At 38.5% G+C, this 26,375-nt stretch overlaps 1 protein-coding gene and 1 pseudogene across 3 annotated transcripts; both read left to right on the top strand.

Annotated features, from left to right (window-relative positions):
* Positions 1 to 1,112: 1,112 nt before the first annotated feature.
* Positions 1,113 to 5,106, top strand: LOC133737391 (uncharacterized; annotated as a pseudogene).
* A 14,775-nt stretch (positions 5,107 to 19,881) lies between these two features.
* Positions 19,882 to 23,220, top strand: LOC133739047 (uncharacterized). Of its 3 annotated transcripts, XM_062166758.1 has the most exons (3): positions 19,882 to 20,107; positions 20,978 to 21,566; positions 22,270 to 23,220. In XM_062166758.1, the coding sequence occupies exon 3, from the start codon at positions 22,272 to 22,274 to the stop codon at positions 22,971 to 22,973; it is 702 nt and encodes a 233-aa protein (XP_062022742.1). In that variant the 5' UTR covers positions 19,882 to 20,107; positions 20,978 to 21,566; positions 22,270 to 22,271; the 3' UTR covers positions 22,974 to 23,220. The 3 variants fall into 3 exon arrangements, with proteins under 3 accessions (XP_062022742.1, XP_062022740.1, XP_062022741.1); XM_062166756.1 differs by lacking the exon at positions 20,978 to 21,566 and having other exon boundaries at positions 19,883 to 20,107; XM_062166757.1 differs by lacking the exon at positions 19,882 to 20,107 and having other exon boundaries at positions 20,114 to 21,566.
* The last annotated feature ends 3,155 nt before the right edge of the window (positions 23,221 to 26,375 follow it).

Genomic DNA, 26,375 nt, shown 5'->3' with positions numbered 1-26,375 from the left:
TTGATAAGGCAATCCTTTGTAGGGATTTCCATCCCTCTTTATGATCCAGTTAGCAACATACGTTGTTAAAGATATATAGATTTGATTGCAAGAGCCGTAATTAATCCTATGTGATAACTTCATCAAAGTGCATAATGCAAAACATAAAACAGACTAATTAATAAAGTATGCTGCTCAAAATAATTCACGTATTCATTTTATTCATGTACATTGTGTAGCTAGATTATAATTACAACAATGAATTGATAATATAACATTATTTGACGTTATACTATAACATTATTGTTATAGTAGATATATGACAATAAATTACTATACTAGCTAGTATCTGCTGAGGTACTAGTTTATTACCATTTGCCAATTGACTTATTTATGATTCATGACCATGCCGGTTAGCACTGGACTGAAGTTAGGGTACGCATATGGAGGAGGCCTGCAAAGTTTCTTTGGTTAATGGTTAAGCAGCATGACCACTAGTAGGAGTCGTAGGACCAGGCTTGTTGGTGTGCCCATTAGAACCATCGGGAGGGGGAATACCCTTCTGCTTCGACTCCGTTAAAACGAAAAGTTTGTTCGTCGTCGAGTTTTCTATAGTAGTGTGGCCTGCAAAGTTTCTTTGGTTAATGGTTGAAGCAGCATGACCACTAGTAGAAGTCGTAGGACCAGGCTTGCCGGTGTGCCCATTAGGACCATCGGGAGGGGGAATACCCTTCTGCTTCGACTCCGTTAAAACGAAAAGTTTGTTCGTCGTCGAGTTTTCTATAGTAGTGTGGCCTGCAAAGTTTCTTTGGTTAATGGTTGAAGCAGCATGACCACTAGTAGAAGTCGTAGGACCAGGCTTGCCGGTGTGCCCATTAGGACCATCGGGAGGGGGAATACCCTTCTGCTTCGACTCCGTTAAAACGAAAAGTTTGTTCGTCGTCGAGTTTCTTCCTCGTCATGCAACATCCTGCCAGCCTCGGACAAGTGCATGCTTAGGAAAAATAGCAGTAGAACTGCTGTAACTCCAATAACATTAAGAACACCCATGATGATGAAATTGTACTATAAAACTTAAAAGAGCTAGCTAGCAAAGATTAAGATGTAAAAGGACGATTGAAGGATATGTGAAGATGAGGTGAGTTAGATCACTTACACATATGGGCATTTATACTCACCAACATATATGCATCAATGCATGGCTTTCAACCTTGTTTCATACGTTAAACGTGGTCCAAGTAGCATTCAACTATTGGAGAAAGTATATATTAAGCTTAAGGGGTCGTGCAAAACGTACGTTTAGGGTTTACAAGTGAAGGAAAAACTACTATTAAACACTTCCAGGAAAGTGTTAATAACAATTCTCATATATACAAGAATAATAATGCAGTCTAAAGTAGTAGAGCTTGTTCCATTTTTTTGTTTTTGTTTTTGTTTTGTTTTTTCATGCAATGGAATGCATTTTGGGGCACACAAAAATTCAAACGCTATTTACTACGTACCATTTTATGGGTTAATTTCTCGGTAATGTTAATGTGTAAGAAATTTGGAAAAAGTCATAGCATGCCTAGCTCTTTGCAACTCATGCTACATCAGATGATACTCAGATTTTTGTTATTGAATTTCAAAATATCAAAAACTAGAGAGGTAGTTGCTGTCAATTTGACCTAAATATAGTTTGACCAATAGATTTCTAGAAGAGGGACCTTGGCCCTTTGTGTTATGCTAATTTGGTCTAAAAAGACTCGTTATTGGTCTTTTGATTAAGCAAATAGTTCGGGTTTATGTATGACTCGACTATAGTTGCCTGACTGCCTTCCAGTATAAATCGACAACTACAAGATCTTAAACTATAGCCAATACGACCCACCTGCAAATCATATATATATTAAGCAAATTAATAAGCCTTAACTCTTAAGGAAGTTAATTAAATATTTGAAATTATGCTAAGGCTTTGGTTGATGGAAAATTAGAAGGGGAGACATGGAAAGAATGTTATTAGTCTTTCAATGCATTTAATATTGACTTTTATATGTGTTAGTGAAATACAGTGTCTAATAGACGAAGTGGTGTTAGCTCAGTGGTTAGAGCACCCACTACCTATGTACGAAGTGATGGGTTCGAGTCACCATGGGGGCAGGAGTGAAACCCTTAATTTGATCCTCTTTTAAAAAAAGCTACTTTGAGACATGCTAACTAGGTACATAAGGAAATTGCATGTAACCATTTCTCGAATCGTAAAAGTATCTACCAACGATTATTACAAATAGTTTAGTTTGCAGATAAGTTTGTCCAGACCATTGAGACTCTAAACTTCAGTCATCTATTTTGTTGATCTTATAAATTTCAGTCATCAGTCATCACCATAAGATACGTAGCTCACAAAAATAAATTGAATTGAATTTGCTTGTGTCAAAGTAGTATGATCTTGTCGTGTCAAAGGTTAGAATAGACCAACCACTTCAAACATTCGACATTAGACCCTCCCACACGCTCTCCGACCAAATTAAGCTTTAAATTAAAGCTCAGTCCAAAACTGCGCATAAGCAAATCGTGTAGAGTAAATAAATTTTATGAACAGGTGGGTCAAACATATATGCCCGTCCCTCTAGTAAAAATAAGTCAACCTTTTACATTAGCTAGCTACTAATTTTTTTTTTTTTTTTTGAAGAAAGGGCGGTGCTGCTGCCCTCAAGCCTTGATTAATGAAACTGTCGAATACAAGGGGGGGACATTGAGCCAAAACCTCTGATTACAATAGGCAACTAGAGAACATCCTGAAATTTTACTAATTAAAAGTACAGAAATTCTAGCCTACACTATCGAATATATTTCTTTTCTCTACTTCAGCGAATTGGTTATTTTCTTTCTTCTTCTTTATCGAAAAGGTGAATAATGCTAAAAGTTATATATAATTTTCCATCATTATAGAGCACATCAGAAAGAATATTACTTAAGCAATTTCACATTTAGACTTATTTATCTGGTGTGAATGAATATGCTGCAGTTACTCTGTTTTATGCAATCTTTGTAGTAATTCTGTACAGGGCAAGTTGAGTTTCCTCATTGAAATCTGCATTGATGCTAAGGCATGCTTCAATTTAGGAATTTAGCTAGCTCAGTCTGATATAGTCATCTTATCAATTCTTTGGATGTTTTTCGATAGCTTCAGAAATGTGAAGAGCTGGAGTTAGAAATGTGAAAAGTCGAAGGACGCGTCATACTTTATCCGATATTTTGTATTTCTCTTAGGATTACCTGGAAGTTTTAACTTGCATCGTATAATACAGATGGAACATTCCCATTGAATCAAGACACGTATATAGTCTTTTAAAAATTCAGTGGTTGCCTCTTGCAATTGCACTTGTAACAAGTGATGTCAATGCTGCTTTTACATGGCCTTTTGGTAACTTTATTCTCATAATGATATATGATGAAATTGTCATTCTGTGCTTTGTGCAATTATTTGAATCATTGTTAATAAAGTCCTTGTTGTTTCTATTCCTCTCGATAGGAATGAGCAGATCACAAGAGCCTTCAGCCCTTAAACGGAAGCGCTCGGACTCGCAATCCGGGTCTTTGACAGAGCATGAAAGCAGACTCTATGATGCCATCCGCAGCATGACAGATATGGGCATGTCTGTACAAGACTTGAGGTGAGAAACAGGACTCCAGAACAATTTATTTACCAAGGCCATCAAATCACTTCAAGCCAAACAACCAGGGCCGGTCCTGAGATTCTAACGGCCTGAGGCGAAGAATTAAAATGTGGCCTCCGTGTGTGTGTCTATATATATATATATATATATATATATATATATATATATATATATATATATATATATATATATATATATATATACATATGCCAAATAACAATATAAAATCATGTATTTTTGAAAGAGTAAATTAAATTTTAATAGCAAAACCAAAGTATATGAATTTATTTCTCTACATAAATTTCTGAATTACAAAACTAGTTAAATATAATTTCTTTTTTATGGCTGGGCCAGCGGGTCCAAGAAAAAATAGCTCAAGTAATTGGGGACAAAAAAAACAAACAATAAGAAACCTGAAAAGGTCAAAAATAGAAGTGAAACAAAAAGGAGATTCGAACCTTGGTGGGGAAAGACACGGACTGACTACACCACCGCTGGAGCAACGCACAATTTGCTATTAGTAGGAGGAAACTGTTTATATATATACTATGTCTAACATATGTACAGAAGCTCAGGAGGCCCCCGGGAGCCGGTGGCCTGAGGCGGCTGCCTCAGGTGGCAGCCCTCAGGGCCGGCCTTGCAAACAACTGATAAAAGAGGCTAAAAATTTTGAAAACAAGACGAGGAAACATTACATGGCTACAGAGTTTGAGCCCTCGAAGGAGATAACTGGTGGTGCTTGGTATGATAATGGACAGTTTGATACCGAGTTTATAAAGGTTGTAAAAAGTGAGACAAGCTATGGTACTTGTGGGTATCTCATACACTCATTTACAACTATTTGAACAAAAAATTACAATTATTTGAACCAAAATCACAACATTGAGAACAAAAGTTACCATATTCATTTACACTATTTACATATAGTTAAACAAAAATTACAATATTGACAACGAATTTGTTCAAAAGTTTGTAACAATGTCGTAAGAGGTGTAATTACTATTATTAGAACTAAGATTACACAAAATAGGACTCAACATTACCACTCTGACAACAAATTTGTTGTCACTTTTGTAAATGTGGGTATGAGGAACACTAGAATTTCCGGTAAAAAGTGAGTTGGTGAAGGTCATTCATGATCAGAAGATTGCTACCTTGGAGGAAATTTCACACGCAATTAGGATGAAGAAGTTTCAAACTGTTAACTTAGCCGCACAGGAATTGAAGCAATTTCTTGAGGCTTTGGTTTTGGACAATGAGGTCCTGAAGGTGGAGAGCACTGTTACGGGGGACTTTGTCGGTGCTAAAGCTAGGAAAGATTGTTATAAGTGCTGCAAGAGGGGAACCAAACTTAGCATCCATGGCTTCCATTCCATGCGGAGCCTGTCCGCATATTAATCAATGTACCCCAGATGGCATTATTTCCCCAACCACCTGTAAATACTTCAAATAATGGTTGGATTTCTGAACTGATATGCCTCTCAATGGTTTGGGAGGTTTTCCTTCTATCGCCTAAGACGTAGTTCTGCAGAAGCTTGATGCCTCTATCTTTTTGCTTATGAATTTTAAGATATCATAATGTCTCTTTGTATATGAATCTCTTTTTACTTGTTGCAACTTTCAGGTCCAATTGAATTTTCAATGAAAATTGTAATCTTTATGAATCAACCTTCAGTTAAGTTAATTTTTTTTTTTTGAATAAAGGGCTGGTGCAGCTGCTGTAAGGTTCGGGACGTAAATTTACCAGTTTACGAGTCTTTCGATGGGTAAACGACATTTACATTTACTTTTTAGCTCCGTTTCGACATTTTAGGGGGCCCTAAAAGTTGAATTTTTGTTCGGGTCAAAAATTTGAGAAAATATTCTTCATGAAAGTTGTAGAGGACGTTAAACCGAGCGCGTGCATATGTGGTACGTAAAAATCGGAGTTCGTATTCGAAAGTTATAAGCGAAAATGTAAAGTTACTGTTCATGGTAATTTTCTATAAATAGCCGAGTTACTGTGGTAAGTTTCCATTTTTGGAAACCTACCGGCTTTTCTCTCTCCTCTCCCCCGACCCTTTCTTCCTCTTCGGTCCGGTTTCTTCTTCCTCCGATTTCTCCCATCTCCGGCCGATCCACGACGAAATCTGGGCATCCCCAGGCTCGCCTCCTCCCCCTTGTTGCATATGTGGTGGTGTTTTGTAGAGATTTGGCCGGAGGAGCTCGATTTTGTGCCGTGAAGTTTACTGTAGCAGTTTGGGATTTTCGTCGATTTCCGGCCATCTCCGGTCACCATACCGGCGTCGAAGGTTCGGTTTTTGCCATAGATCATTTTGCCCCTAGCCTTGAGCCACGATTTGCAGTGTGGAGGTCGAATCGAAGGTTTGAAATTCTGGGTTACTATTCACAATTCGGGTTCAAACTTCTCCTTAATTGTTGAGGTACTTCTAGTCGTTTTTTGGATTTGTAGCAGTTATGAAAGACGCTTAGAATGTTGAGTTGATTATGCTGGTAAAATTTGGTAGCCAGATATGGTGGTTGACCGGCGGCGCGTGGGGCCCACGTGCAGTCGTCTGTGGCGGCACGTGAGGGCGCGTCCGGTCGTTCCTGGTGAGTTGTTTTGGTCTATTGAGTAGTTTATATTGTTACGAATTTATGGATAGGTGTTTGGTGGAAATTGGAGGAGGTTTGGATATTAATCGGAATTTCCGAAGTTCAATAGTTTGGTTATTGATTTATGAGAATTCCACTATCGGATTTCTCTCAATTTTGCCCTAGAAACCTTCAATTAAAGAATTGGTGCAAATGATAAAGTTTTGGTGTTAATGGTGAAGTTTGGGTTAAATTGGAGAAGAAATGGAAATGTTAATTTATGAGAATAGGACATTGGAATCGTATTTTAATTGCCGAATCGTTATTCACGAATTATAATTGTGTACAGGGCGATATATCGAGCTATTGCTGGATGAAGGAATTCGTATACGTGATCGCCTAAATAGTACTGTGAGTGGACATTTATTTTAAATTAAATGTGCATGCAGTATATTATTATTTTCCAATGGAGGTTTAATTTATCATTTGAATGATTGAGTATTATGATTTTATGAGCTTGTTTTCTTGAGATTTATTATGCTCTATGAGTTACGGGATTTTTAGTGATTTTTCCTTCCCGAGGGCTTTTAATAGATTTTTCAAGCTATTTATTTATGGGTTATTGAGTTGGGAAACGATTTTCGGGAAGTGATTGATTAAGAAAATATTATGAGAATTATTGATTTCGAATATCAGTTTATATGATGATATACGAGTACGAAGGATTCAGCAAATATTTGAGCATGGTTGAATTATCGAGATTTATTGAGTTTTGAGCTCCGCACTTATCAGCCTTGAAGTTAGATTGAGATTTCTTTCCGAAAGCATTTATTGATTTACAGAGTATTTGACTTATGCTTTTGAGGATTTATTGAGATATTGAGATTTGAGTTAGCGAGATAATCCCGAGTTATGCTTTTGGTGAATTATTAATGTTTTATTGAAGTAACAGCGAGTTTCTTTCCGAAAGCAAGTAACTGAAAGAGGTTGTTTCCAGTTTATTGAGGAGGCTATTCAGTTTATTGAGGAGGCTATTTACGGCGCATGCGCATATTACCTAGTTGGCAGTCCCTTCTAGGTAATAATTTGGTTGGCAGTCCCTTCCAGACTATATTCCGGTTGGCAGTCCCTTCCGATGCGTCATCTGGGTGGCAGTCCCTCCCAGATGGCATGAGATGGTTAGTTGGCAGTCCCTTCTATCCACCGCCTCCTATTCCGATTGGTAGTCCCTTCCGATGCGTCATCTGGGTGGCAGTCCCTTCCAGATGACATGAGGTAGTTAGTCGGCAGTCCCGTCTACTACCTGTGGTTAGTTGGCAGTCCCTTCTACCACCGCCTCCTATTCCGGTTGGCAGTCCCTTCCGATGCGTCATCTGGGTGGCAGTCCCTCCCAGATGGTATGAGATGACTAGACATCAGTCCTTTCTAGTCATCAAGCAAGCCTCTTGAAAAGGATGTTTTTATAAGGATTGAGGATGAGATTTTAAGAGATTTCAAGATGTTTTATTTCTACGCGATTAAGATTGCAGTAAAGATGATGATTAAAAGTATTTTTCAAGATTGTTACTGCATGCGAGATTTTAGAGAATAACTTGGGAAAGCATTACGTTTTACTTATTCATTCGAAATTACTTATTTTTCGTCCACTCACTCTAACGGTTTTTTTTAAATGTTTTCCCCTGGGCCCTTCGGTTTCAAATGCCCAGTTTGCAGGCCAGTTTAGCTTGAGGTCGAGCGTACATGGGGTTGAGGCATAGCTGTCATAGCTTCCGCATTATAAAAGTATCGGTCCTTTATCTTGTATTCTACCTTCTTGTACGCCTAAGAAATAGATTGCTCTGATAACCCTTGAGATTACTATTTTTAAGTTCAGAATTGTTTGTGAAATTGGGAGGTGTTATGATTTAGGGAGCATGGTGGTTCCAGAAGTTTGTGGTGGATTATTTTAGAAGTGTAAATGTCTTCTACAGGTTTTTGGGTAGTCCACTTTTAGAGGGAGTTCCGCCAAATTTTTGGTAGAATTTCTTCTAAGGTGGGCCCCGCATGGCCACTTCGGATTTCAAGGTGAAATCCGGGGCGGGTCCTGTCAGCTGCCCTCAAGCCTTGATTAATGAAACTGCTGAATACAAGGGGGGACATTAAGCCAAACCCCTGATTACAATAAGTACCTAGAGTAAGTCCCAAAATAATATCAGGAATCTCTACATAATACTTGTATTCTAACAAGCACCAACTAGCAGAGAGTGCTCTACTGGCTATTCTATTTGCTTTAACATAGCAGTGACATAACGGGAAGATAACTCGATATGTAACCCGATTACAACATAGCATAATTACCAATTGCACAGCTTTCCTATTATGTTGCCGCCGGAGGGTAAAGCCGGCAACACTTAGCTTCACCCTGCCACTAGGAGGTAGCGATCATTTGGCAAAGCAAAGAGCTCGCTGCTGACCTAGAGCAGACAAGGCACTTTGAGTTCACAAACAGACAAACAACCCGACTAGCCCTATGCAACACAAATAGGGACTTATTGCTGGCAAAAAGCGCAAAACAACTAAAAAACAAAAAAATAGTAAAAACAATGAGGAAAAAAACAGTCAGGGCAGAGCCCACAAAGTGAGCCCTGACCCAATCTACTGCCCAGATTGGGCCCACAGGTAGCTCCCAAGCCCAATTGACCAAACCCAAGAGGCATCCAATCCTTTCAGCCCAAATCAGCAGCTGCTCCGCTCCGTTACCCAAACTACCTCCCCACCACCAGCATCGCTCTGTTAAGTTAATTTAATAATAGCAGAGTTTGTTTCCTATCTACATTTGCAGATTCTTACTGCTTGATTTCAACGGACTCGTTTTTTCACCTTCCACCAAATTTTTAAAGGTCGAATTGCTGTTTCTAACCTATTGTATTCTGTCAAAAATGACTGATTAATTGCCATTTTCTACCCAACTTCTGAATCAAAGTATATGCTTAATGCTTAAGTCTTAAGGTGTCAAGTGCCAAGAAGACCAGCAAGTGGTGAAAGGTGGAAATGCATGCAGGTATGCACGTTACACATGGTGTGCTCATGCAGAATGTGACGCTATTAATAAAGTGAAAAGGACTTGATTTTTTTTATCAAAGTGAGAAAGCACCATATATTATACATTAATCCAAACTGTGAATCAAACAGTAATGGAGAATAAAAGAGGGGCAAAGTTGCCTGCTTCCAAAATTATAATGCATCAAGTTCAAACTATGGAAGAACTATGGAAGATGTACAACATAAAGTGGAGAAGAAGGCTTTTCATACATTTTTTTTTTATCACATTAGGGTGTTCAAAATGGTTGGCCTAGGTTGGTGGAAGTGATATTTGATCAATTGAGGTCTATTAAAAAAATGGTTAGCTTAGCTAAACCTATTGCGGGAGTTTTACCCGTTAGAAGAAAGTAGGAGACCTTGAAAGACAGATTTAAATGTCGTTGCAGCAGTTATACTAATGCACATAACATAGCCAAAAAGGCCGAAACTCGGCTCACCCTGCCATGAACCAAGAAATTCCTATAATTCCACTGAAATTGAAAAAGAAAAACACATTGCGTTTGCAGAAGATGAGAGAACAAAAGGAAAAAATAAAAAATCAAACACCTTACATTTGGCAAGCTAACAGTCCATAGTAGCCAATATAACAGGACCCGATCCGGATTTCACCCTGAAATCCGAAGTGGCCCTGCGGGACCCACCTTAGAAGAAATTCTATCAAAAATTTGACGGAACTTCCCCTAAAAATGGACTACCCAAAACTTGTAGAAAGACATTTACACTTCTAAACCATCCATCCTTATACTCCTGGAGCCACCCTGCTCCCCAAATCACAACATCTTCCAATTCACATTACACAACTCTCAACTTAATAACATTAATTCCATGGTTATCAGAGCAATTCTAAAACAAAAGATGTAATAGAATAAAAAAAAGTAAAGAGGGTAAAGGATTGTTAAATCCTACAATGCGGAAGCAATGACAGCTATGCCTCAACTCCATGTACGCCCGACCTCAACTAATCTAGCCTGCAAACTGGACATTTGAAACCGAAGGGCCCAGGGGAAAAGTATTGAAAAACACGTTAGTGTGAGTGGACAAAAATAAATAATCAAGATAATTTAAATGAAGCAAATTTGAATACTTTCCCACATATTTAAACTTATAAAACCTCGATGCATGCAACGTTTAAAAAACATATTTCTTTAAACTCAAAATCTCGTGAAAACATACCCAGCCCCGCTGGTTAAGAGAAATCGGACTAGCCCCGCTAGTCAAGTAATAATAGAATATGGGAAAGAAATATCACCATACGGGTAAAGGAGCCCCTTAGGCTCTACCCTCGACTGCCACTCACACATAGATTGTGTGAGGAGGAGAACTAATAACCTCGACTACCACTCACGTGAGGAGGAGAATAAATCACCTCGACTGCCACTCACAAACACAAAGTAAGTGAGGAGGAGACACTATAGAACGACCCCAGAATGGTGAAGAAAATAATCGAAAACCAGTAAATCCATAAAGCTTCCCCAATATCTCACAAGAAAAACAAGTATAATCCAATGACGTGGCCCCATACGCCAAAATATTCTCAAATTCATAACAAATAGCCGAGAGATAATCGATAACTATAATTCCATTGAAAATCCCATCTCCGATAATATTTCAAAATCTCAAAATCAACGAATAAAAATATAATATTAAATTCTGGAAATCACTTCGGAAAATAATTCGTCGAGAATCACATAAATCATGATTTCAATTAAAATCATATATCGGAGATAAACTATCGAAGGCTCAAAATCCGTTTCCGAAACATAATTAAAATAAGTCATAATTAATCTCCGAAAATTAAATCATATTCCCGAAAATAAATCATAACTCCAAATCCGAGCATAATAAATTCGTATCCAAAATTCATATGGAAAACAATGCCAAAATTATAATCCAAAGCAAAATATTATGCTCGATAAATAAAATGATAAATAAATAAATCAAAGAATCATCATTTCGGGAAAATAATTGCATGCATCATTATTTAAAACAAAAGTCCACTCACAGTATACGGCTAATCCTACCGTCGGTTGTTATTTTCCTCTCACGGAGGTTCCTCACGTCCTGTACAAAAATATCGCTCGTAAACAAATAATTATATGACGGAAAATAAACTTTACGGTAATTAGAAATTAAATCTCTGCACGTTTCCTTTAACCTTCACTCCTTCAACCCATTTTGGATCCCATCCAAACTTCATCAATAATTTCTATTCTTCGATTTACAAATTCTAAAGCAAATTCGAGAAAAAATCCGACGGTAAGATTCTCGAAAATCAATAACCAAAACTCTAAATTTTCAGAAATTCATAATCGAATCAAAACACCTCCAATCTTCACCAAAATCACATTTATAAAATCTAAAGCTCACAAGAAATTAATCTAGCTAAAAACAGAAATTAAATCACTGTTCACGCATCGGAAATCACTGTTTACACGCGGCATTCACTGTTCATGCGCCGGCCACCAAATTTTGGTAGCAGCTTCGTCTCAGCCATTCAAACATCTTTCTCAACTGCCACAAGGTCAGAAAACACATGAAAATACCCGAAACTAAGCTCAAACAGTAAAACCCGATTTCCAAATAGTACCCAGAAATTCAAACCTTCGATTCGTGCTCCACACTTCAAATCTGTTAGGGGAGGAGCCCTAACCATGGTATGATTGCACAGAGAAAACTAAGAGAATTAAAGAAGAAGAAAGGAAATAACTCAATATATTGATTGATGATGAAAGAAGTACAGAGTTCTGGTTTATATAACCCAAGGATGAGCTACCTACCACGGACATGTGGCTCCCATGTATTGGCTACAATAACAACCCAGCTAATTAACGACTTAACCCAAATTAACCTAATTAACGACTAATTAACCCACTGCACACGTGTACAGCACATGACACATAATGAGTTCTCCTAGTCGGAATAGGAATGCTTATTTAAGCCTATTTTCATAACAATGCAGCCCCCTTAACATAAACTTGTCCTCAAGTTTTACATTCTGAGTCAAAATCTGGACACCTCTGACCAATGCTTTGAACTGATCAAATCTCCCAGTTGGATCATTAAGGAAGCTCTCTTTCCAGTCATGGTTTACATCTATATCAACAGGCACTCCAGCAAAGAAGTGGAACCAGTTCCAGTACAAATTTAAAAACATTGTTGCAGCTGCTCCATTCTTTGCAAATCTGCCATGCAAGATGGCTGATGTCAGTACCACATATCCTTTGAAACTTGAAGAGCTATAGACCACTTGAAGACAACACATTGTTCTTTTTTGAAAACCCCTTGCTACTATCACACACTCATATGTAAAATTTGCCTTGATCAATTTTGTGTCCCTGCCTAAGAATTCCAAAGCATCAGCAACTAATCCCAAAATAGCATCAAGTTGCTTCTTCTTAGCTTTCTCAACAATTCCATCAATGTGTGCTTTTTTTATAGTCTCCATCACACCACAAGCAGTGACACACATAACTAATGCCACAAAAGGAAGAAGAGTAGCAACAATTGAGATAGCTGAAGAAGAACAATACCTCAAAGGAGTTGATGCAGACTTAGTATGAGAAAAATGTTTAGCAAGTTCATCATTGATCACTTTGGTATAGGTAGCATAATTTTGTCTCAGGCAATGGCTACTATCTTTATCAACAAATTTCTCAATAGTTTCAAAGCTAGAAGAAAGCAATATAGCCAATAAGTTGTTCTGTAATTCTTTGTTATTAATAGAACTAAAGATCAGACTAACTGCACAAACAACTTCTTCCTCATTTTTCGAAGGGAAGTGACTGCTCTCCAGACCCTCTCCTATCCACCTCAATATCTGCAAATTTAAAGGTCCATACATCACTGCAGAAACATCTTCACAAACTTTACACAGTGCAGAACTGCAGATGCACAAGAACTCAAGGACAAGGGTTCTGATATTCCAGTAGCTAGAAATAACAGTAAGGGTCTAGCAATTGTTTGAAAAATAGAGATCCACACTCTTTCAGTTTTTCACGTGAAGCCGTTGGAGTGATTGCTGAGCTAGAAGTTTCCAACACAAAACTTTGCATACTTTGCTTGAGACACAAAAATGCCATCTGACATTTGTTTCACTTGTGGCCCAAGGAAGAAGGTTTGTTCACTGCATAAGCTCATCTCAAACTCTTGCTTCATTACATCATTGAACTCTCTACAAGTTTCTCTGAAGTTGAGCCAAAGACAATATCAACATAGACCTAAGCAATCACCACATCCTTGCTAATTTTCTTAACAAACATGGTCTTGTCTGCAGTACCTCTTGTATATCTTTTTGCAAGATGAAAGTCTATCATACCAAGATCGAGGAGCTTGCTTCAGCCCATAGAGAGCTTTTTGTAGACGATACACATGATCAAGATTGTGAGGGTCTTTGAATCCTACAGGTTGTTCCACATAAACTTCTTCTTGTAAAACACCATTGAGAAACGCACTCTTAACATCCATTTGATAGAGTTTGAACTTGCGATGAAATGCCACAGCAAGTAAAGCCTCACTCATTCCAATCTAGCCACTGGAGCAAAAGTTTCTCCAAAATCAAACCCTTCCACTTGTGAGTAGCCCTGAGCCACAAGTCTTGCCTTATTTCTGGTTATGAGTCCAGTCTCATCAGCTTTGTTATTGAACACCCACTTTGTTCCAATAACATTTGCATTATTCGGACGAGGAACCAGATACAAAACATCATTTCTTTCAAACTGACTAAGCTCTTCCTGCATTGTAACAATCCAATCATCAACCACTAGAGCTTCTTTTGCATTCTTAGGTTCAATCTGCGAGACATAGCACAAGTAAGAGACTTCAGAAACAATTTGATTTCTGGTTTTCCTTGGTGCATTAACATCTCCAATAACATCAAAGAGCATGTGGTCTTTTTGAACTTGCCTTAAAACTGTTCTCCGAGGAGGCGATGACGAGAGAACACAAAATTCATCATCTAGAAAGTCTGTCTTAGGCTCAATTTGTGAAGCCTGAGATGAACTGGAAGCTTCTTCATCATAAACAAGTTGAATAGTACTCACAATATTAGAATTATCAACAACTACATTGATAGATTCCATCACTGTTTCAGTTCTTTTGTTGAAGACACGATATGCCTTGATGGTGGTGGAATAGCCCAGAAAGACTCCCAAATCACTTCTTGAGTCAAACTTAGCAAGTTTTTCTCTATCCTTGCAGATATAGCATGGAATTCCAAACACTCTCAGATGGTGAACATTAGGCTTCTTACATTTCCACAACTCATATGAAGTGGTATCAGTGCCTGATCTGAAGTAAGTCCTATTGTTGGTATAACATGTTGTACTCACAGCTTCTCTACCTAAAAATATCTTGCAATCCTTGCATTTTTCAGCATTACTCTTTCCATATATAGGAAAACTCTGTTCTTTCTTTCAACAACACTATTTTGCTTAATTGTGATTGGAGCTGAAAACTCGTGCCTTATGCCTCTCTCATTGCAGAACTCAGCAAACTTTTCTTCTCAAACTCAGTTCCATGATCAGTTCTCAATCTTCCAATTTTTGCAACGAAGGATTGACCCTATTTTTCAGTCCTAACATAGGAAGAGTTCTCAGTTTCAATCCTAACACATAAGTTTCTGAATTGCACAAAAGTTTCAGTCTTTTTTCATGAAGAAAGGCCACCCATGTAAATCTTGAAAAGTCATCAACAACAACTAACACATACTTTCTACCACCCAAGCTTTCAGTCTAAATAGGCCCTACTAAATCCATGTGCAATAGCTCAAGAGGCCGAGAGGTTGAAATGAGTTTCTTGGTTTATGAGGACACCTTGTCTGCTTTCCAAGTTGACATCCCTCACATGCTACTTCAATTTTTCCACTCAACTTAGGGAGACCGCTTACTGCTTCATGCTTAGAGACTTTGACAAGACCATGAAAATTAATATGACCCAGTCTCTTATGCCACAATGAAAGCTAGAGTATCATCTGTTGCCTTGTTGCAAACAGCAGAGTTGGAATATCTGCTTGAATACAGTAGCAGTTGTCCTTAGACCATTTACCACAAAAGGCTTCTTTCCCAAGCAAGTCTTTCACATTGCACTCGGATTTGTCAAACCAGACATTACCAATGTCGTCACATAATTGACTAATACTTATAAGATTCACCTTCAAATCCTCAACCAACGTGACATTTTTCAGACAGGATATTCCTGGAGCAGATACAGTCCCTCTTCCTATAATTTTGACCTTTTTACCATCACCAAATGTGACAATACCACTAGATGTTTCATCTGAAAATGAGATAAACCAACTCCTGTCCCCAGTCATATGTCTTGAGCAACCACTATCAAGATACCACGTGTTGAAATTTTTTGCATATAGAGCTGTCAAGGAAACTAGACACTTTGGATCTGTGTCCTCGTTAGAATCAACACTAAACTGACAGCGAGCAAAAAGACACATAAGATTTTCTTTCCTTTGCCAAATCTGCTTGGTGATAGGTCTTGAGACTAGTCTTGAAATCAACTTTGAGATTTTGTCAACCTCTTTTATCTATTCATGAAGTTTCTCCTTGAGAGATTTGCTATATGTGCTTGTGGAACTCCTTCCGAAATGAGCTCTTCTCATACGAAGTTTATTGCATCTAGGTCTGATACGTCCTAAAATGCCACAAAAATGACACCGAGGAAGAAATCTCTTCAAACTTGGTTTGGAATTAGCGAGCACATGATGAGGAATTTCAATACTACGACGAGCAGTAGCTTTTACAAACTTAGTTGTGATTAGTCTTTGATGAACTTGCAACACTGTATCCCAGACCACTTTTGTCACCAAATTTCTTTCCCATAGACAAAATGTCATTAAGTTTTTCTTCACTCATGTTAACATTCAGTGACTTAGGTTCAAGTTGCTCAAGTAAAAGAGTCAAACAATCTTTATCATCTTGGAGTTCAACAATTTTATCAGATTTTGCTTGATAGCTTAGTTGGATAGACTGAACCTGTTCAACAAGAGATTTTCGGATTTTGTAACCAGCTTCAAGTTCTGATTGAAAATCAGTTTCAGTCCTACTCATTTCCAGCTTCAACCCTTCTAATTGCTTTACCAGAACATGATTCCTTTGCTTCAATTCTTTTGAGGCCTCAGGCAGTACAATATATTGATGCAATACTTCTTCTATATCTAGTTCATCATCCGACTCATCTATTGTATTCACCAACCCAATAAGTGCAATAGGTCTAGATTCGTTGTCCAATGTAAGGTCATCTTCTGATTCACTATCACTCCAGGAAGCATTCATGGCCTTGTTTTGACCTGTCTTCACGTTTTTAAGAGTATTTGCACACTTAGAAGCAATATGACCATTTCCATCACAAGCAAAGCACTTTGGACTATTTTTCATCCTTTTCTTAATTGATCTTTGAAACTTTGTCGATTTATCACTTGAAAAATTTTGATATGTTCTTTGTGAATCACTCTTGTACTCATTTCCTCTAACTTTCTTGCTCTTAAGGAATTTTCTGAATTGCCTTATCAAAAGGGCTATTTCATTTGCATTACCCTCATCTTTCAAGACATCATCTTCAACGTTGTTCACATCTTTAAGGGCCATGCTCTTTATTTTCATCTCACCAGGAATCTCCATTTAGTATGTGTTCAAATTACCAATCAACACTTGAAGCTTGTACGTATTTAGATCTTTTGATTCCTCAATGGCAGTCTTCTTGGAGTGAAATCTCATGGGAAGAGACCTTAGAATCTTTTTTATTATCCTATGTTGGTTCATAATTATCAGACAACTTTTAAGGGTGGAAACTCAAATTAGGTTGTTATGTATAGGATGGGTAAAATCAGAGACAATGATGGTACGAAGAAGAGTTCGGTGACTACGATGAGGAAGAACAAAACACCCCAACTCCGCTCTGCCGAGCCCAATGGTGAATCCACCAAAAAGTTAGTTTCTATAATATTCTCTGCATCGTCTTGCCTTATTTGGTATGTGTTTTTATTGAAGTTAGTATTTTTTTTTTAGTATGTAATATTTGGTACCCTTATGGTTTGGTTGACTTGTTTTCTTCATTTATATTGTGTTCAAACCTAAGAATCCAGAAATGTTTATGAGGTGATTTGCCTCACGTGCTTTTACAATGCTTTCTAAAGACATGCTCTATAGGATTATTTTGATACAGTGAGTGGTAACCTTCTATTGGCATCACTGTGGTTACTAGGTAACCAATGAGATTAGGTCTGAAGGTTAAAAGACGATTGCTGAAGCCAGTGGCGGCGGAGCTAGGATAGATAGGAAGATAGGAATGGACTAGGATAGATAATTCTTAGGCCACGTTTGGCAACCAAGATAGGAATGGACTAGGATAGATAATTGGATTGGATTGGAATAAGATTGGATTGGTGAATAAATTCTTAACCTTATACTTTGTTTGTTTCATCAGATTTTGAATTGGATTGGAACTCTCTCCTTTTCAGAAAGAAAAAAAAATTGAAAACAAAAAAAATATAGAAAGAACGTTGAGAGCTCAGAGACGAGAGAGAGAGAGAGAGAATTCCCCTAAATTTTCCATTGACGACGTAGATATGAATTGCAGTATGAGCTTAAGCTTCGTATCAGGGACCGGAGATGGCAGGAGACGAAGAATACAGATGTAATGGAGGTAAGAGAGGACCGAAAATTGCCCGGAGATTGGCGGAACTTAGCTGAAGAGGAAGATGTCGGCGAACTTGGACGGAGATGGCTGGGTTTTGCCGGATATGACCAGAATTGAATGGTATTGGCCGCCGAGGATGGGATGAAGATGGAAGGCCGGTGGTTGTTGTCGGCGGCTTGGCGCGTATCTGTTTCGCGATAGGGTCAATGTCTCTCAAAATTTTTATCCACTTCTTATCCCACCTATTCAACAGGATTATATGTCCTACTCTGATAGGAATTGAAATTTCCAATCCATAGAAATCCAGATTGCCAAACAATGCCAAACAGCTAGACAGATAATTTTTAGGGGAAATGATCATTTACCCAATTTCAGCTTAAAAATTGCCCACTTGCTCCACTAAGAGTTTTTTAACCCCATTTACCCAAAACACTCTAAGAGATTATTTCCCTATTACCCAATTAATTGTTTTTATTTATTTTTGGGACTTTTTTGCCCTCTCCTTCTTTCTCACTTAGAGAGAGAAGTCGTTGGATACCTTGCCGGACTCCGGTGACTAGTGGCTGGCCGCGGACTCCGGTGACCGGAATCCGGCGATCGGTGACCGGAATCCGGCGACCGGTGATCGGAATCCCGCGACCGGTGACCGGAATCCGGCGATCGGTCCCTAATAATACCCAATAACCATATTATTGCCTCCCAAAAATCATATTATTGCCTCCCAAAAATCATATTATTGCCGTCCAGTGAATTGTATGAACTCCCAAAACCAAAATGAATACACTACAGGCACAATTGATCAATTTATAATCATATTATTGACTCCCAATAATCATATTATTGCCTCCTAATAATCATATTATTGCCCCAATAATCATATTATTACCCTCCAATAATCATATTATTTGCCCTCAAGTGAACCAAAATGAATACATTACAGATACCATCTCCACTGACCATCTCCATCGTTCATCATCATCTTCTACTTTGGTCAACTTCAGTTCAATTCCATCCACATCATCTTCTACCCAGTACCCAATTAGCCTCAAAACCTTTGAATTCGTTGAAAACAATCAAAATCCCTATTTGGTTATTTACCAAACAACGCTTTTCTCAATTGGGTCACTGAAAACTCCTCCTCCGTGGAGCTCAAGTCGGTCCTGAACGCAACAAGAACTGCCGCTCACCTAGTTCGATTGGAACGAGGCGGAGCCGAAGCGCATCGGAGGTGCAGGATCGAGGGTGGCCGGGCGACGTCGTAGGCCTTGATTGAATCGGATCGGACTGATCCGATCTGGACTCGGTTTCACAGATGCCTCGCTGTACTCATCGGCGGAATGGCTTGAAGGTGCAGGTTCGAGTTTTGTCGGGCGACGTCGAATCTGTGGCGGCCTGGATCGCATCGGATCGGACTGATCCGATCTGGACTGGGTTCACAGATCCAAGTTGGGGATCGATTTGCTTGGAGGAGGCGACACTTTTATTTGGCACGACGAGGATGGCGGAATGACGGCGTTGCCGGATTCGGGGGATGGAGGAGAGAAATCGGTGGGGGGAGAGAGAGAGAGTCTGAGAGAGAGATAGATAATTGTAATTCATTAATTAAAATGAGGGAAATACTGTCAATAGATGTTAGATTGGGTAAATGAGGTAAAAAAACTCTTAGTGGAATAAGTGGACAATTTTTAAGTTGACTCTTAGTGGAATAAGTGGACAATTTTTAAGTTGAAATTGGGTAAGTGGTCACGGCCCCTAATTTTTAATCCTATCAAGCCACTTATCTGGGCAAACAAACGCGCCCTTAATTACTAAAGCGAGGGGCTGATTACTGTTTATTTGGTCAAATTTTTTGAAGTTCCGGTATTGCCCATGGTTCGGCTGAGGTGGAATACAGCAAGAAGGGTTAGAAACGTAAATGCAGAAAGCAAGGTTTGGCATCAGACTTTACATCTTCCCAAACCAACCCTCTCTCGTCCGCCTTCTTCCCTCGTCTCTCTCAAACCGTTCGCCGCCTCACAATCTCTCCTTATCCGCCGCAATTGGCTCTGTCGATACCGTCACCGCCGGCCCAAAAGCTGTGTGCTTAGATCTTTCAGTTTAACAAGTTGGAGTTTGAGGGTTTGGAAATTTTGTATCTCAGCCTCTGGAAATTGAGCTAGCCCACGAAGGTGAATGGAATGGCTCTCTCACTTTTTTGGCTCATACCCAGATCGTTTTCTTGCATTTAATTGCTTAAAGTTGAAGCCTTTGCTGCATTTGAGCCAATTTGATGTTTTCAATTGGTGGTGTTAATTGGGTTGTGGTGATTGTTTTCTTTTCTGGTATTTATTGTATCTGCCTTGATGTGGGTTTGGATGTTTGTATATGAAGCAAAGGAAGTGCATCAGTTGATATTTTCAAAACCAATCTCTACTTTCTAATAGGTGTTTAAGTGCCACTGATGTGGGGGTCATAGCCATTGCAGAGAGATGCACCTCTCTGAAATATCAAGCTTTCCGAGTTATGTTTATGTTCTTAAGTCTGCCTTTTTCCAAAGATGATTTTTGAAATTCTTTGGTAGATGACCTGCATTACACGAGCTTGAGTGTTCTTAAGCCACAGTCGAAAAGTTTAAGGCTTTCTGTTTTGTTAGCTAAGAAATTGAGAGATAGTGTGAGGTTGAATGTTGAGATTTTGCATTGGCAACAGGCCTTCGTATGTATAGTAGTAAGGAGTATAGAAAGTGATATTCAAGTGAGTATAGATAATGAGGCGAAATGTTAAGCCTTTGAATTGATAGTAGGACTCAATGAATGTGTAGGGCAGCACGTATGTATATATTTGCAGCAAAAAGTTTTATGCATTCTGTTTTGGTTGCTAATTAAGAAATTGAGGTAACTTGAGATTAAATGCTATGGCGAAATGCTGTTATTTTCTTCTTGTTGATGAGAATCAGCATTCAATTACAAATTGGTTGACTTTGCTATGGTTTTGTGCATTCATTTCGGGGCAAACTGATTAGTATTGGCTGTTGATATATTGTTTCAAAGCAATCGCAGAAGCAAAGATGGACGATATAAAATAATCATGATAAATTGATTGCACAAGCGAGCATCGCCCTTCCACACGCGCGTAAGCGCGTGCAAGAAGGCTAGTACTCTGAATCCTAAGAAGATAAGTTTTTCTTTCCCCCTTTCGTCTCCACATTAATGTCATCTTAAGACCTGATTTTTTAGATTCGGTACACTAAATCAAGCAGATGGGGAGTTCAATTCTTGTTAAGGGTTTTGGAGAAAGAGTGCATCAGGCGACCGTGCTTTTTTGGTCACCTGCCCTGGCCCCTATCTTTGTTCCACCATTGGGAAAGTGTTTAGATTAGAAATTTGTTTGTGCCTGTTAACTGCCTAGAGGGATTTCATGTACTTGTACTTTTGATGCCGAGTGCATAAATCTATTTACTTCAATGTTCTGATTCCATGTATTTTCTTTTCCCCTCTTATTGAGATCATAAATGTTACTTTCCAATATGTTGTACGAATTGATATGGGGCCTATGTCGGCATCCATAGTTCGGGTTTCAGAGACTTCCTGTTGAAACCGGAGCTGCTTCGAGCCATTGTGGGTTCTGGATTCGAACATCCATCTGAAGGCAAAGTTTTAATCACTCTTTCGCTATATTTGTTGTTAATCTTTAAATAAATGTCAAGAAGCCTTTAGACTTATTTATCTGGTCTGAATGAATATGCTGCAGTTACTCTGTTTTATGCAATCTTTGTAGTAATTCTGTACAGGGCAAGTTGAGTTTCCTCGTTGAAATCTGCATTGATGCTAAGGCATGCTTCAGCTTAGGAATTTAGCTAGCTCAGTCTGATATAGTCATCTTATCAATTCTTTGGATGTTTTTCAATAGCTTCAGAAATGTGAGGAGCTGGACTTAGAAATGTGAAGTAGAAGGACGCGTCATACTATCCGATATTTTGTATTTCTCTTAGGGTTACTTGGAAATTTTAACTTGCATAGTATAATACAGTTGGAACATTCCCATTCAATCAAGACACGTATATAGTCTTTTAAAAATTCAGTGGTTGCCTCTTGGAATTGCACTTGTAACAAGTGATGCCAATGCTGCTTTTACATGGCCTTTTGGTAACTTTATTCTTATATTGATATATGATGAAATTGTCATTCTGTGCTTTGTGCAAGCATTTATGCTTCCATTCTAATTTTGCTTAATGTTATATTCTACTATTGTTAATATTCTTACGATACATATTTCCTGTATTTATCTTCAACATTCAATTATTTGAATCGTTGTTAATAAAAGTCCTTGTTGTTTCTATTCCTCTTGATAGGAATGAGCAGATCACAAGAGCCTTCAGCCCTTAAACGGAAGCGCTCGGACTTGCAATCCGGGTCTTTGACAGAGCATGAAAGCAAACTCTATGATGCCATCCGCAGCAAGGCAGATATGGGCATGTCTGTACAAGACTTGAGGCGAGAAACAGGACTCCAGAACAATTTATTTACCAAGGCCATCAAAACACTTCAAGCCAAACAACTGATAAAAGAGGTTAAAAATTTTGAAAACAAGACGAGGAAACATTACATGGCTACAGAGTTTGAGCCCTCGAAGGAGATAACTGGTGGTGCTTGGTATGATAATGGACAGTTTGATACTGAGTTTATAAAGGTTGTAAAACGTGGGGTTGTGAAGGTCATTCATGATCAGAAGATTGCTACCTTGGAGGAAATTTCACACGCAATTACGATGAAGAAGTTACTAACTGTTAACTTATCCGCACAGGAATTGAAACAGGTTCTTGGGGCTTTGGTTTTGGACAATGAGGTCCAGAAGGTGGAGAGCACTGATACGGGGGACTTTGTCGGTGCTAAAGCTAGGAAAGATTGTTATAAGTGCTGCAAGAGAGGGGAACCAAACTTAGCATCCATGGCTTCCATTCCATGCGGAGTCTGTCCGCGTATTAATCAATGTACCCCAGATGGCATTATTTCCCCAACCACCTGTGAATACTTAAAAAAATGGTTGGATTTCTGAACTGATATGCCTCTCGATGGTTTTGGAGGTTTTCCTTCTATCGCCTAAGACGTAGTTCTGCAGAAGCTTGATGCCTCTATCTTTTTGCTTATGAATTTTAAGATATCATAATGTCTCTTTGTATTTGAATCCCTTTTTACTTGTTGCAACTTTCAGGTCCGGTTGAATTTTCAATGAAAATTGTAATCTTTATGAATCAACCTTCAGTTGAGTTAATTTAATAACAGCAGAGTTTGTTTCCTATCTACATTTGCAGATTCTTACTGCTTGATTTCAATGGACTCGTTTTTTCACCTTGCACGTAATTTTTAATGGTGGAATTGCTGTTTCTAGCCTATTGTATTCTGTCAAAAATGACTGATTTATTGCCATTTTCTACCCAACTTCTGAATCAAAGTATATGCTTAATGCTTAAGTCTTAAGGGGTCAAGTGCCAAGAAGACCAGCAAGTGGTTAAAGGTGGAAATGCATGCAGGTACGCACATTACACATGGTGTGCTCATGCAGAATGTGACGCTTAATAATGTCGTTCATTTCTTTGTATCTTACACCATTAATAGCACACAGTAGCAATGGTTCTCACACTTTCTCGCGGAATATGTTGCTAACAATTTACTATCTTGAAAAATACTTAAGTGAAAAGGACTTGATTTTTTTTATCAAAGTGAGAAAACACCATATATCATACATTAATCCAAACAATGCATCAAACAGTAATGGAGAATAAAAGTGAGGCAAAGTTGCCCACTTCCAAAATTATAATGCATCAAGTTCAATTCATGGAAGATGTACAGCATAAAGTAGAGGAGAAGGCTTTTCATACATTTTTTTTTTATCACATTAGAGTGTTCAAAATGATTGGCCTAGGCTGGTGGAAGTGATATTTGATCAGTTGAAGTCTATTAAAAAAATGGTTAGCCTAGCTAAACTTGTTGCTGGAGTTTTACCTGTCAGAAGAAAGTAGGAGACCCTGAAAAACAGATTTAAATGTCGTTGCAGCAGTTGGACTAATGCACATAATAGAGCCAAAAAAGCGGAAACTCGGCTCACCCTTGCCATAAACCAAGAAATTCCTGTAATTCCACAGAAATTGAATAAGAAAAACACATTGTGGTTGCAGAAAATGAAAGAACAAAAAGAAAAAAAAAAAAAAAAAAAAAATCAAACACCTTAGATTTGGCAGCAGCCAATAAGTGGAATAGTTAACTTTTTTTTTTTCCTCCTTTGTCAATAAATCTTGTACTTGTATGGTTGACAAAAAAGAAAGGTATTGGTAAGAAAAACTAATAGGCAGGCTGCTATGTTCACAATCAGAGGTAGTCGCATGCCAACATTTACATTAAACGCAAAATTGTTAAATCCGTTTCCTGGTCAATTGTGCATTTCAATTTCTAGGTTTCTTTCGAAACAAACATACATAGATATTGAAGGTCTCAAGTATATTCCCAAAATCACGACATCAGTGAATAAAAACAAATGGGAAAACCCAGAAAGAGTGAAAGACACACTGAATCAGACAGAGAAATATAAGTTATCGAAATTGTTTAGTTGCTACTTATATTCAAAATTGCAAAGCATCATAGATCCAGAGAAATTATCAGGCGAGAAATGCTTTCCCTATTTATTGAACTACAATTAATTTTATTCTCACTGGCTCCAAGCTCTCAGCTACCTGCAGAAGCAAGAGCATATATAAGACATTAGGAAGCTAATTAACCCAATCTTAAAGTGAGCCAAGTACAGGGGAGGGGATTAGTGTATACTAAAACCATACGGCAATGACATGTATTTGGATCATACCCAAGAAGATTTCTTTGAAGTGTGAGGCCCCGAATTTTTTTTTTTTTTTTTAATTTTTGGAGATAATTTTTCACCAATAAGACTTTTCGAAAGGTGATTTAAGTGAAGGATTTGTTTTCGGAAATTATCTTGACGTCAAGATCACAATTTGGGCATTAAAATTTTCTTTTGGGCCTAGAAATTTATCTGAAGGAAGACGAATTGGATTTTTAAGCAAATCGAGTTTTGAACTTAAGGCGAAGTCGAGAATTTAAAAAGGGTGTTGTCAACGAAAAACGATCAAAGGTTACAAGCTTGAAACCCGAAAGTAATCAGCTTGGAGAATTGCGTAATTTGTTGTAAGGGTGAAATCGTCATCCCACACTCATACGTATAAACAGAAAAATTGGCAACTAGAAAACCTTAGCCGAACTCTCTCTCTCCCTGAACTCTCTCCTCCTCCCCGACCTCTCGCACTCCTCTCTCCCTGAACTCTCCCTTTCTCTCTTCCCTCTACGAGTGCCGGGAAAACCCCATCTCCGGCCACTGCACCTTGTCACCCCCACTAATCAAACCCATCTCTGCCATGCTGCCATCACCTCTTGACTTAGAACTCACCGAACATCCAGACCTTGAATCCCTGTAGCATGCAGACGTCGGAGAACGTCGTACATATCTTCGCTGGTGTCTCAGCTTCTGCTGAGATCGAGTCCTCTTTTCTGCGTTAAATCGAGCTACACTGCCTCAAAGGATGGAATCAGCGCTTCATGGTCTACTAAAACCCCAAACTCCTGACCTCTGTCTCTGATCAGAACCACCGCACGCACCGCCGCTGGCGCGTGAGCTACTTAGCGCCGTCACGAGCGCCACCGACCTATTGTTTCGTCTGGTAAGATGGATTTCATCACCCTTTTTCTTGGTTGAGGCCTCTGCTTTGATTTGGATTGGAACCCTAACCTGATTGCTTAATTTGAAATCTGTTGGGAATTCAAAAGTTTGTTCGTGGTGGAATGCAGCTATGGCGAATCGAATCTCAGTCTACAAAAGAAGAATTGGACATTGAATCTGTTTTGCCATGGACTGTACATACTGATATGAAATTGTGGTTTATTTGAACTTATGAAATAAAAGTTTGGTTGTACCGCTTGGATGCTCTGTGATTATGTTGGAACTTGGCAAGAATGAACAGGCGTGAAATGACTTATTTCAAATAGAGAAATTGGTTTTTGTTTAACTAAAGAGGCATATCTGTTATCAATTTGGATATGTTGTATTGCAAGGTGGACAATGATTAGCAAATTAGGTGAGCTCTTTAAAGAAGTTGGTAATAATGAAACTAATGAATTTGAGAGTGGAAATTGGTAGTGTAATTGGTGACCTTTATGTCATAAAGTGAAATTAAAATGTTTGATTGCGATGAATCAAGTAAATCACAAGTGGAGTACTTTGAGGTTACCATATCCCAGAATGACATTTGAAAACGAAATCATCGGGAATGGTAATTCTCATTTGCTTCTTAACCTAAAAATGCGAAATAAAGTGGGTTAAATAAGTCAACCTGATCTACACATAATAAACTTGTGGATAAGTATGGTCACCGTATCCCAAATCAGCACATAGTAT

The sequence above is a fragment of the Rosa rugosa genome, chromosome 3 (genome assembly GCF_958449725.1).
Source record: "Rosa rugosa chromosome 3, drRosRugo1.1, whole genome shotgun sequence".
NCBI classification, from domain to species: Eukaryota; Viridiplantae; Streptophyta; class Magnoliopsida; order Rosales; family Rosaceae; genus Rosa; species Rosa rugosa.
The sequence above is the reverse complement of the archived record's forward strand: the minus strand, read 5'-3'. Positions and strand labels throughout refer to the sequence as shown.